This window comes from Bombus pyrosoma, linkage group LG4 (genome assembly GCF_014825855.1).
Source record: "Bombus pyrosoma isolate SC7728 linkage group LG4, ASM1482585v1, whole genome shotgun sequence".
NCBI lineage: Eukaryota > Metazoa > Arthropoda > Insecta > Hymenoptera > Apidae > Bombus > Bombus pyrosoma.
This window is the reverse complement of record NC_057773.1, coordinates 3,685,275-3,699,169: the sequence shown is the minus strand read 5'-3', so window position 1 is coordinate 3,699,169 and position 13,895 is coordinate 3,685,275. Positions and strand designations below refer to the sequence as shown.

The 13,895-nt window shown below is 33.2% G+C and overlaps 2 protein-coding genes and 2 non-coding genes across 6 annotated transcripts in view; 1 reads left to right on the top strand and 3 right to left on the bottom strand.

The window, feature by feature from the left end:
• The window catches only part of LOC122566511 (xaa-Pro aminopeptidase 1-like), a 46,178-nt gene that overhangs the window by 3,770 nt on the left and 28,513 nt on the right, over positions 1–13,895 (bottom strand). For 2 of the 3 annotated variants that reach the window (XM_043723886.1, XM_043723888.1), the window contains 5 exons: positions 2,824–3,047; positions 2,612–2,653; positions 2,114–2,293; positions 1,082–1,199; positions 270–648 (listed from right to left, as the gene is read on the bottom strand). In XM_043723886.1, coding sequence (XP_043579821.1) covers positions 270–648; positions 1,082–1,199; positions 2,114–2,293; positions 2,612–2,653; positions 2,824–3,047 — 943 coding nt within the window. The remainder of the gene's footprint in view (positions 1–269; positions 649–1,081; positions 1,200–2,113; positions 2,294–2,611; positions 2,654–2,823; positions 3,048–13,895) is intronic. The other variant, XM_043723887.1, reaches the window with a different exon arrangement.
• Positions 1,630–1,844, bottom strand: LOC122567259. The gene has a single exon (XR_006316738.1). It is a non-coding gene; the product is annotated as a small nucleolar RNA U3 (small nucleolar RNA).
• Trnaa-agc lies at positions 3,273–3,345 on the bottom strand. The gene has a single exon. It is a non-coding gene; the product is annotated as a tRNA-Ala (tRNA).
• LOC122566512 (esterase FE4-like) lies at positions 4,189–9,721 on the top strand. The gene is made up of 10 exons (XM_043723889.1): positions 4,189–4,325; positions 6,169–6,443; positions 6,790–7,078; positions 7,196–7,381; positions 7,540–7,739; positions 8,033–8,201; positions 8,615–8,781; positions 8,851–8,995; positions 9,169–9,301; positions 9,381–9,721. The coding sequence occupies exons 2-10, from the start codon at positions 6,252–6,254 to the stop codon at positions 9,541–9,543; spliced, it is 1,644 nt and encodes a 547-aa protein (XP_043579824.1). The 5' UTR covers positions 4,189–4,325; positions 6,169–6,251; the 3' UTR covers positions 9,544–9,721.

Below are 13,895 nucleotides of genomic sequence, written 5' to 3'. Positions count from 1 at the left end.
ATCTAATAATTACAGTAAAATCTATCAATTCATACACGTGTATTTTTTGATTGATCGTTTAAAGTCATATCAATCGCTATGTAGTTTTATATATAGTGATTGAAGTGGAACTATAAGTCGTATTTTATAATTGCTCGGAAAGATTGACTTGTCCCAAAAATTTCAGCAATTATACTTAATGCTTGATTAGCATCTGTGTTATGATATTAGTACTACTATTAGTTCCTTTTGTACAGAAATGGAGCAGATATTAATGTTATCTCACTTACTTCACGCAATTTGCATGGGAACAAAGGTCCATCTTCAAATGTTCGTCCACTGATCTTAAAATCTTGTGTCGCGGTGCGTACAAATGTATCGATCCATGAGTAACAACCGCATACGCCCTGAGGACAGGTGTGTTTGGCAAATCGTATCCGCGAATATTAAACAGCCAGGCTATTTCGTCGAGAGCTGTAAGAACTAACGCGTCGGCCTTATATAACACCATGTCGATACGAATCAACTGGACCTTGTCTTGCCAAGCTTTTCCTGAATATTTGTCCGGCAACGGATACGCTGGATGCGGATTGTAATTCGGTCGATCGACCTGCCAGATCAAGTCCACCAGGTTGTTACGGACAGGAACCAATCTTATGGACGAATTCGCTGGACACGAACGCTATTGTTAATTCAGAAACATCCTCGTTTGGATGGAGGTAAATTTTCATAAAAATTGATGAAACATCAAATGCAAGAAATGGCGCAAAAATAATCAATGTCATGGAATTTTTTAGTTTATCGCAGTCAGCTAAAACGAATGGAAAGCTGTATGTGCGAAGAAGTCCGATACATAGAAGAAGAAATATAGTGAAGTAGTCAACGCTTACTGAAGTAGGGTATGAATCAATTATTAGTTGTTTCTTGCTTTTTCCGACGATAAAGTCAAATACACGACGAATTTAACATTTATTTGGATTGATGTGTTTGACGTTTTAGAACCACAACGATACAGTAAATGACAGACGATATAGCCGGACGTATAAATTTACAGTAGATACTCGTTGTTGATAGGTTAAATGTTTTGGATGTATTTAATTACCTAATTCATCTTCCCAGGTTTCCCAATCGATGGCAGATACAAGCGTTGGATCGGCGCCAATACGCACGGAACTTTGACTGCGAAACTCGTGCATTAACCACTCTGTTATAGAAGGGACCTACCATATGATCGAAAGAATTTATTATTGGGCGGCTGTGGCACAAAAATAAATGAATATAAAAATGTAGGAATTGCGTAATAAAATAACTTCCAAGAAAGACTGTAAATAACAGTAGTATCTTTGTAGCATACAACATATAACAATCTTTTTTTAAGATTAAGAAAGAAAATTTTCTACATTTTTATTAAAGAAAGCATATACAAAAAGCTTAATACCTATGTTCAAACTACTCTAAAATATTTATATTACACCATACTTATTGATTTACAGTTATTATTCAACTTAATGACATCGCAACAAAGCGTGAAATAGTTTAACTCAAATATTTCTTTTTTCTTATTTTTTTATTATTAATGATCACCAACCTTCCCTCTAAGTTATGTAAAACTACATTTTTTTTAATGTATTTAAAAGTAAATTAAGTGTAGCCACTCAGAACGCATCTTTTCCATCCTCCTCATACTAAGTACAAGAAGTGAACGATCATCGATGACTGAGAATTTGAAACAAAGTCAATTTCTCGAGTCTTCCTCACGCTCAGGAAAAGACGCTACGTCTCGTCATCGTGGTTGCATCGATTCAACTGTAGGTTTAAGTTGACGATAGATGTACTACAGAAATGATCCTGTGAAGTACGATCTTAACTTTTCATCTTCGTTGCAGCCTTTATATTATACCTTCCTCACCATTTAACCTGCGAGAAGTCATTTAATTTGCTAGCCACCTAGCGGCAGAATATTAAACTAGCCGAGAATGCTTCGATTTATTATGTACATATGTATTTTTCAGGAATAAGTTAGTATTATACAAAGTAAATGATTACAATAAATATGCAATAATCTTCTCTTTCTTTCATAAATAAACAAAATTTTATTTTAAATTCTTCATTAAAGAATTCATCTTGAACTTACTTCTGCTCTACCGCGTTTCATGAGAATCCAATTGCAATCAAGTTGATGGTCTGCTTGAATATAATACCTTCCATCTGTCCAAAACACGGCCTTGTCCGAAGTGATGACAGCCTCTCCTGCGCTGCCGTAGAATCCAGTGATGAATTCCCTCCTCATATCGCGAGGATCCAGGGAATCGCTCTAATCAAGATAGATCATGATATAATCGTATGTATTTTTGATTACCTTATATAAGAAACTCGTTTCACTAAGCTTACTAATCTTTTGCCGCTAATATATTATTTACTTAATAGAAGGAGAGCAGCACTTGTTATTAGATAAAGCACTGCAACGAAATTAAAGAAAGCTTCAATATCTGATAATAAAATGTTCCAAAAGGAATAAACTTGGCAGATTTTTATTGGAATATGTTCTTTTTTGTTAAATTAAAGCATTGAGATTATGAAAAGCTTCGAGACTCTGTAAACTCGAAATCTCACACGATTATGATATATGTACCTCCAAAGGGCCGTCGCGGCCATGATAAACCAAGTTCATTGTCTGAAAATTTAAGGATATGGGAAAAGAATAATCGTAATCTTATGATAATCCGTGGATACAATAATAAAAATAAATTTTTTAATTTCATTCTTCAACTTTTTGAAATATTTTTTACCGACTAATGGTAATTCTGTTACGAATGATTCACATTACTATATGATTATAATTACCTGATGCGCGTCATCGGAGGTGACGATGTATCCATTAAGAGGTGGTCCTTGGATAGAAGCAACCCTAATCATTTCTGATCTTAATTGTTTCAATCTTAGTGAAGTATCTTGTCTATTGATTGGTTGTTTGTGCGCCGTAGTAGAACAGTGGGATCTCTTTGCTCCATTGTAATTGAGAAATGGTACGATGACTTCATTTTGAAAATAATATGCCTCTGCCAAGCCTGCGTGAAATTACGATTCTTGTTAAAATAAATTTTTATTTGAATCAGTTAATGATTTTGGACGATAACTTTTTAATGTTGCTTTTCTCTATTAGGAAATAAGCACATTCTACATGCTTATTTATGATATACTATATCTATAAATTATACATATATATCTGATTTGTGTTAAGAATATGTATTTTATGATTTTTTAATTTTAAAATAAATAAAAAAATTAGAAATTGGAGGCGCCGGGCATCGATCCCGGTACCTCTCGCATGCTAAGCGAGCGCTCTACCATCTGAGCTACGCCCCCTATTTATGAGTTGGACTCTATAAATATCTAATGTAGAATGAAACATACAAGTTTAAAACCAATTTTATTTCTAAAACATTTAGTCACATCCATTAATAATATATTTTCCCGAATACAAAGAGATATTACTGACATTAAAATTTATTAAATGTACGATTATTGATGCTATACATTGTATGCGGCAAGTTAGATTACAAATAATAATACAGTATATGCCTTATTAAATAAAAATAGTTCGTAGAAATATAATGAGAAATATTTTTAATAATTCTACAGTAAAGTAATATTCATACATATGATTAATTCAAAATATAATGATTTGTCAAAGTGTATACGTATAAATTGTACAATTCGTAAAAGATTATCGACAACTATAGTTACTTTAGTTTATCAAACGAAAGATTATTATTTCAAGAATTGATTAGTTTCGAGTCTCCATTATAACATACCCAATGTAAAACTTACATATTCAGTTTTATCCAGTAATCTGACTATACAATCATATTCAAATAGGCCAATTCGTATTTCTTTACTTATTTACTTATTTTTATTTAAAATTAATCTTAAACATCTAAAATTTTTAATGAGAAAGATTGAATTTTCTATATATTTTTGTTATTCTTGCAAGGTTTATTACAGCTATATATATATATATATATATAACAAGGTAATATAACCTGTAGACATTTTTATGTTGCAATTTTTTTTTTTTACTTTCATACAATTATTCTACAGCGATATCATACGATCAACATTTTTGCAACAATCCATCGTCCACGAATTTTCATCGCATCCTAAATATCAAATATTGATTGATCACTGATATGCACCGTGTCATAAAAAAAACAAGAAGGCCTGTGGGACGACACACGCACATCCTGTGGGAATCTAGAGGGTACTAAGTGGTGCTTGTATAACAGGCAAACATCTGTTCCGAAGAGGTCAACCATCCCGAAATCCACGTTTCGATCGATTTCTACGTAGGTAGCTCTTTACTATTTTACATTAATAATATTGCATTTTCACCCCATTTCTCCACATCAATCATATACATAAAAAATTTGTCTTTAATTATTCGATCAAACGATCCTATTGTTTCAGTCCAATTAAATCATATATTTATTTGAATATTAAATAGAACTGTCTGATATTTAATTCGGAGAAAATCGATACGATGCAAGAGATTAGAGGAGGAAGAGAAACCCTCCGTCGAGATTGCATCTCGTGCAAGGGGTAACTGGGTTACCAAATTGTTTAATTTAATAATTTAACGTAAATATCAAGTAATATTAAATATGTTACTAGGGAAGTAGGAACGCATCGTAGGTAGGTTTTACCCCATTGTAACTTTACAATTTTCACCCCCGCGAGTTTTCCATCTTGTGCACCAACGGTAAACGCCACACGCTATCAAACTTTTCCCCTATTTCCGTTTACAAAACGGAGAATGTTTTTGCTGTTCGTCCCTCTGTCTTAATGATAGTCTCAGATAAAATTATAAGGTGTCTTTCACGTACGTGTATGATCTTGATGGAATCGTAATCGTATGCGGGTTTATGTAAGTAACGAAAATAGTTGTTAGATTCTAATTCCGAACATTAAGGCCTTAGGCGACTACTTGCCTTTTAAAAAATTATAAATCATAAATTGTAGTTGGTTAATAGCACGTTTTATGCAATTGAGATACGTTTCTTTTTAAACGTATACTTATAAATAGTAATTACAAAGGAAAATATAATAAATAGAATTTTGTTGATTTTTTAATTTTTATGTTATTTAGTTGTTTGGAGAGCGTATTTTGATATAATATGGTTAAAAAGAGCAATAACATATTTAGTCCAAAGACACATGTATCTTAGCGATAGATAACTAATCCGTTAACTGTTTTGGAAAAACATATATCTAATATACCTAAAATATGATAACCAATACTTTTGAAATAAATATTTTTTAAGATTGTCGAAGTCAATATTTTTGATGTAAATAATTCTCAAGAGAATCTCGTAATGAAATTTAATGAGAAGACAGTTATGGTAATATATGTGATTAGTTGACAGAATATTGAATTTTAAAATCGTTCTCATATGAAAAACAAAAATGTAATTTATAGCGTTTTACTTCTGTGGTCTTCAAATATTATTAAAAATGAAGAAATGATTAAAATGATTTCTGCCTCATGAAAGGTAGGTTAGCAACTTTTAATCAAACACTAACATTTTAATAACATACCGAATTTTCTGTATAAATCACAAAATTCAATTTATGATTTTAACTAACTGAGAGTTGCTAATAATCGACTACATGTAATGCTTGACACAATTGTATACTTACAATCACTTAGAAGACTATTTAAAAGTAAATTACCAAACATTAAGAAATTAAGCAATTATGATGAGAAAATGATTTGTAAGGTCGTCAGAGAAGATTTGAAATATTATATAATTTTCGCTAGCATCCCTCCTCACGATAACTTCTAAAGCCTGGCTACGCGAGCGTGTCTAATTGCGAAATTCTGCATAATATAATGACAATTCAGTTGAAAACATACATTAAGCCGATGTACAGACTCGTTCGTTTTCCACGATAATTCCGGAAGCTTTTTCGCTCGGATACAATGGACGATGACTTGTCAGCGATTAGGATAAATTCAGGATATCCGATACTTAGCTATCCGAAAAATCATCGTCGTTGCTATTATTATGATCGACAAACAAGGGAAAAATCTGTCCTGTGTGGAATCGTGAAAACTCGTTCATCCTCGATCACGATCACGTTTCCACGTTGTTTATGTAATCCATTTTTCCGTGTTTTCTGTCCTTTTAGAGGATACCTGGTATTCTCCGCAGAATTATCCACTCTAGGTATATAAGCGATGTTCTAAGTCTGAGCCTGGCCAGAAATTGGAAATGTGGCTGTCCAAGTTCGTGCTTTGTGGATTCGTGATTGTTTGGGTTTGTGCCGACCAGGATGTGCAACTTGAAATTCCTCAAGGGATCTTGAAGGGATTGAAAACCGAAACTATTCTGCACAACAAGCCGTATTATAGTTTTAAGGGTATTCCCTATGTGAAACCGAATGTTGGAGCGCAGAAGTTTCAGGTAAGTAGAGATAATACGTAGGTACATATTCAATTTCTTGTCTTGCAATAGATTTTACTACACCTGCGGATATTCAGTGCTTCAATTTATCTTGAATATTTGCAATTTTATAAAATCGTTTCTAATCTGTGAAATAAAATTTCATTTCTTGATACCCACTTTGATGTTACTTTACAAAATTTAATATGATTTATAAGAATAAGTAGCTAAATGTTCCATGTATGGTTGTAACAGTATTTATATAACTATAGAATTTTTAAAATATTTACATAACGAGGCTTTTACAATTTATAAGATATCTATGCCTAAAACTCGAGTATTTGTCAAATATTTTTACAAATTTTAGTTACCAGAAGCGGCCGATCCATGGGAAGGAGTGTACGACGCAACCAGGCATCGTCCTCCGTGTCCATTTTATTGTATAATTAAAAAAGGTCTAATCGGTGAGGAGGATTGTCTTTTTCTCAACGTTTATACCCCAGTTTTGGACAAGGAAGCTCGCAAAGCTGTTATGGTATGGATTCATCCCGGTGGCTGGAATGGTGGCATGGGAGACGATACTTTGTTTGGACCAGATTTTCTGGTCGAGAACGATGTTGTGCTTGTTACCTTTAATTTTAGACACGGAGCGCTTGGTAAGTGTAATGAACGTTATTAAAATGACCGGTAGTCTTTAAAAATTTTTGCTTACGATAAATCCGTTGTATTTCAATTGAAGAAGATATTTACTATATAATTGCTATTTATTGTAGGATTTTTGAACACGGCAGATAAAAACGCTCCTGGAAATGCCGGGTTGAAGGATCAAGTTATGGCGTTGAAGTGGGTGAAGGATAACATACATTTCTTCGGTGGTTGTCCGAATAGAGTTACTATTTTCGGCGATAGCACTGGTGGAGCTTCTGTTCAGTATCACATGCTATCTCCCATGTCTGAAGGTAGTGAAAATTCCTATTTCGCATACTTAAAAACATATACGATATATTTACAACATACAATTGAAACATTTTTGAAAGTTTCTTTTCTGAGCAGGTAACTTTTTAGAGGCGCAAGTTAGGTGTTATTTAGTAACTTTAATTATTTTGTAACATCGTAGGTTTATTCAGTGGGGTTATACAACAGAGTGGATCAGTTCTTAATCCATGGGCGATAACCTATAATCCAAGAGAACAGGCCTTCATGTTAGGAGATGCCCTTGGTATACATACGACAGATTCTGCGGAACTAGTTAGCAAATTAAGCGACTTTCACGTTAAAGATATCATCGCAGCCAGCAATGAAATAATGAAAGATCAGGTATCCGATTAATAAAGATATTGTGATCTTTATTTTACTTTCTATTCTTCTATTTTTTTTATAATTGAATAATTCTGCGAACGATCATATTGCATTTAAAAGTAAAAAAAAAGAGAGAAATGGAAATTAGACTTTGGATTAGATTGTGTAAATTAATATTGAATTGCCTATCAATCTTTGAATTAAATGGATTAATTTGATTTTGAATTATTATCATGATTTTTTTTTCTTGACATCGAGAGGAGAGAGACTCAGATAGAAGTAAAAAATGTTTGATTTTTATGGAATTATAGAACAGCCTATCTGGACACTCACAAGCTTTCATCCCATCTGTCGAAGTTGACCTGGGACAGGACGTGTTCCTTCCAACTGATCCTTGGTCACTATTAAAATACGGAAGGATAGCGGATGTGCCTGTAATATCCGGAATTGTCGCCGATGAATGTGCATTTATGGCGCAACGTATGTGATATTCATTTCCCAATTCATACCCAGTATAAATTACACATCTTGATAAAAGTTATTTAAGAAATACATTTGCGTCTTTCCAACATTTCAAACTAGTAAACAGAGTGCAGTTATTTATTACAAAAATTCATATTTTTATATAAATACATAATTATCAATGAGATTAGGCATTATAATAAATATTCTACTTTAGATATTTATATTTAAAATTAAATTGCCACATAAGTGAATCAAAATTCTATGCATTTTTGTATCTTTAAATTTCCCATGAATGCAGAAAAATTTTGTATACTTTTGCATTTTCTAATTCCGTACAAGCGCATTCAAATGCGGTGTATTTCTTCGTCATTGAAGCAAGTAATCTAAAAATTCACAGTCCAGTTACAAATATTATTTGAATTTTTTAGTGATGATGGATGGTATCGGGGTATTGAACACTGATGCAGAGAAATTTCTACCCGAAGATTTGAATATCACCGATACGAATGAAAAGGAAAAAGCTGGAGAGAGCGTAAAGCAATTTTACTTTGGCGACAAGAAAGTGTCAAAGGAGAACTTGAACGAATACACCAAAGTAGCTATAGATTTCTCAAACAAAATCGTTTTTTAATTATTATTTTCTAAATGTGGGTATATTTTGCAGATGATGAGTGACATTTACTTTGACGCTGGAGTATTGTTATCCCTCGATATCATGAAAAATCGGATTTCGGCTCCCATCTATGAATATTTATTTTCCTACGAAGCACCAACTGGTTTCATGAAAAGCATCTTCGGTGTTAGCGACGGTAAATTATTTTTCCTATTGAAATCATAGAAAAATTAAAAAACTCAGATATCTCTATCTTCTCTTAAAGTATTTACGATTAACGATCTATCTACTAATTAATTAACTTACTAATTATTTATTTATAATTTCATTATTATTCATTTACTAATAATTCATTATTATTGAATGCAGGTGTTGCACATGGCGATGAGTTAGGCTACCTGTTCTATTCCAATTTTTTTAAGAATTTACCAGAACCAGATTCTTCAGCAGAGAAAATGACAAATATTATGACCAAATTATGGACGAATTTTGCAAAAGATAGGTTCGTAACTACATTCATATTTTTAATTCAATTATGTTTTACCAATTATCGGTCATATTTGTTATACGTTAATCTTCAGAAATCCAACGTCAGTATTAGATGGAGATGTCACGGTGAACTGGGAACCAATGGGGAGCGACGATAATTATCTTAATATTAATCAAGAATTAAAAATGGAGAAAGATCTAATGAGAGATAGCCACGACTATTGGAAGAAGATGTATACAAATGTCGTGCCATGAATGCTTTGATGTACGTGTGTGTATGCACACAGATAAATATCATTCGCCCGATATATTCAATATAACTAAAGCTACAGATACGATAATAACAACTGCAATTTAATTAAGACACCATAAAATACAATATTTTACTGTAACAATTTACATTCATTAAAATCTCTGTTTCCTTGTTTATCAATTCAGGTTTCGTTAAATCATTTTCTATTTGTGTATTCATTAGATGCATATATTGCTTAACGCGAGAAGAATGACAAATAGCGGTAAAAGGTAGCTAAGAGATCAAATAGAAGATAAACAAAAATTCAGATGAATCTTTCCATTGAACGATCTCCGCCTTCGTGCTTCGGAACGTGTCGCTTCAACACAGTTTTAAACTCGCTATTAATCCAGCGAAGTCTCACCAACACGTTTAAACGTCCCCAGGCCACGTTATCAAACTACACTTTCCTACTTTCCATTCACTGAGCACCATTCTGCGTTCTTCTCGTCTCGCCTCGTTCTTGGCTATTGGTTCACCACTCGTATTCCTGTTCTGTAGTTATCAGGCTCTCATGTACTAGCAGAAACGTGCGTTCTCTCGTTCGACCGTCTGCGAACCAAGCGTTCGGCTAAGGCTCGGTGCAGACGCGTACGACACGGTTGCGGTGCCGTTGGAAGAACAGAGAAATAAAATTCATCTGTTTCAAGAATAAAGCATACATACGCATGTATTTCCTCGCCCTTCCAATCCGTTGCCGCTGTCACGATTTGTCGCAAATCGCTCGTCTGTATCGGGCTCAAATCTTACGTAGTATATACAAAAATTCCATAGAGATCGTCACGAAGACACGAGAGTTCTTGAGGGATAGGTGTTTAAATATTCTTCGAGATGTCAGAAATTTAAACGTTCAAAAGAGGTGACACTAAAATTCTACCGTAAAATTATCTTTGATGCTAACACATTTTATCTGTGAATAGTGATTTCGATTTTAAAAATTGAACAGGGAACCGTGGGCAGAGAAATTGCGTTTCTTGCGATGTATCGAATTTTCTCTGTCGAGTAGGACATAAGAAATTTTGTTATTCGGAAAACTAGTAGAGGGAGACAAATGTTCATTAGAAAAAGTAACACGCATTGTAAATAATAGACAGACGTTCATTGTTATTCGATGTGTCCCATTTTTGTTTCTACTCGGTCTATTTATAAGGTAGTGGTTATAACATAATTGTAGGCAATACCCTATAATTATATTATCTCGAGAACTATATCGAGTAAAATCGAATATGTGTTTGAGTAGCCGGGTGCTCGAGATATCCGATTTAAGCGAATACCACTACTCGCTTTTGTGCTTCGCTCGCATCAGGAGCACAGAAAAGCGAGGAATTAGAATGTTTCAAGTTACACCATACGCCACATAGACGCGTACGCGCGTTTGTAGCGTAGCGTAAGGCGTAAAGTACACGATTTACTATCTCATTCACAATCATGCGTCACGAGTCATTGATTGACGAAGAACGCGTGAAGCGAGAATCGGTTACGATTTTTGCGAAGAATATCTTCGGCATATTATTTTATGAGAGTTATTTAACTATTTGTTTATACATATAATATATTATATACATGTATATACACGTAAGTATAAGAAATAATAGATTTTATTGCACAGCAATTTTGTATTATTTGATTAGGAACGAGAAACTAGAAAACTTGGTGTATCTTGATATTTACATGGTAATTTTTTAAGGTTATAGATAATCTAATTGTCTCAGACTTATAAGTTTGTTCAGTTACGTACGTTTATTATACATTTAATTATTTTACATTTGTAAGTTTCTTATTTCGTAGACATTTATCAATAGTTAACGTAGAAGTGTTAACGTTGTGTGTAATACTAAAGCAATGATCAATGATTACACAGAGATCTAAAAAGATTTTCGTTTCTTTATTCGTCGAATTATTCGGTTAAAAGTAATATTAACAATTAAATTAAAATATATAATATGGAAACCGCGTTAAGATCTACAGTTTCCAAGACATCGACATTTTATCACTGAAAATATAATTATTTGAAAAATTAGGCAAATTTCGCTTCTTTCGAAAGTCTCGATAATTATTATATTACCATTTGTCAATGTATATTAAATGTTATCTTACAAGGCTCCTGTAGTTTTCTAGGAATATAGAGAGACGAACGAGAAGGAACGCAGTTTAGAGACTTAAATTTGCGCGCCGATTCTCATCGCAAGAGTCATTCGATTTTATCGAGGGACGTGGAGCAATCGAATGACCTCGAGCCTGCGAGAACAGATGATCGAGATGCTGCTACATTGAACCGATTCCCGAGATGATCTTCAACATCTCTTAATCCGGCTGTCATGCAGAGACAGCAGGTATTTATTTCATCTTACACAATCTCTGGACCAATTTGATTGCTCGAGCTATGCCACTTCTTCTTCTTCTTTCTCCCTCCAATTTCCTTCCGAGTAATTATGTATTAATGTTTTCACACAGGGAAAACGGTCAATTACAATTAAATAGACGAATTTTTAAGTGTTCAATGAACCAACCTTGATTCTTTTTTAATTAACAACAAAAATTTTATCAAGTACGTCTCCTTAAAGAAGTATAATCAAATAATTTTACAAGTCTTTTTAGTTATATCGAATTACAATTAAATGGACGACGAAGTTTTATCTTCTTAACGGTGGAACTTTTGTCTCTTTAGTGAGTTGTATGATTTTTATCGAGTATATCTCTTCAAGAAATTTGTCTTTAAATAAGTTTTATTTAATAGAAGTTATTATTTAGAAGTTATTTACGTTATTCAGTTAGGCCTAATTATTTTGTGCTTTTAAGTTGCCTATTACGTAGATATTTTTTGACAAGTACCTTAAGTTGATGATGTTCTAGATATTCTATAAACGAGGATGCAACGTGTCATATGTGTGTGTTTATAGTAAGAACATAGAAAATGAATGTTTACAATGGTGGATGAATATTGGCAACCTGTGTGATATATTCGGGTAGTATATGGTACAGAGGGTAGATCCGACCAAATTAATTACTTCTTAATTGCAAATAAGCACACATTTCTCCTTACCCTTACGTGCGTCATTGCGAAGTACTAACTTAGCTTTTAACAGAAATATTTTACGGCCACTCATAGCGCCATAATTGTATAAAATTGTACGAATGGAAGATTAAATATTCTATCTTAAAAAAAAAATGATATTTTAATATTGAACTATCGATTTGATATTTCATACTATACGATCAATTTATACGGAGAATTAACGAGTGTTGTTTAATAAGTCTCGTAGCCACAAGTATCATCAATGGAAGCCATTTTCTTATTGAAGGAATAACTGTACGCAAACTTATTAATGCTAACTGTACTAACTGATGCAATTACTGGTATAAATAAACCGAACATTAGAAAACGGGAAATGCAACAAAAAATGCGTTTTCCTTTCCGTGCCAGTAGAGACTGTTTAGGTCGATGTTTCGTATTTGTTCGTCACTCACTTTCGTGTTTCCATCGTAATAGGGTAGCATTTTAGTTAAGGAGGTACGCCGACAGTTATAGTAATTCAAGCTTCATATCTATCTATATCTACACCTACATACAGGCGACTCATTCTTATCGTTGTACTTCCACCGTTCATTTTAAGTTTCTGAATACTCAAGTCGCAATCGAGTTTCTACCAAGCACGTTACTTCGTATCAATTTAATATTATATTCCGGAATAATTGTATTTTGTAATTCGCGCATTGTTAGTAAAGTTTATATACGAGACAAACTATGCAGTTTGTTATCACATTTTCTAGAATGCATAAAAGGAAATTACGTAAAACGAAGAAATAAAATTCTCTGTATCAATATGGAGTATCGTAAGTATCGACACGAACACATCCGTGTTAACAAATTTTTATCGATGTACGTTATTCACAAAAATATTTGGTATCCAATTTCCGATTTCTTTGCAGAACGTATGACAGAAGCGATCGACGATTTCCGTGATTCTGTCCGTTGAAAACTTAAGTATATCGTGACGCAGAAAAGAAAAGCTAACCACTTCTTGTAAAATACTTCTTGTAAAATTCCTTTATGTCGACCTACAGCCAAAGTACTAAAATAGACAGACCCATATTAACAGATCTTATCGCAGAACTTACAAAAAATTAACTCTTACGAGATACTCAATAGTTGTGAAATTAACAAAGAATCTTAACCAAGCGATTAAACGTGTTTCCCATTTTCTTTACACCGATCTAAGAGTCAAAATATTGAACAGATCTCTACATTATTAAATCATGCAAATATTTAGTACCAAATTTCCTACAACTTTGTTATAAATTAATTCTTCGGAAA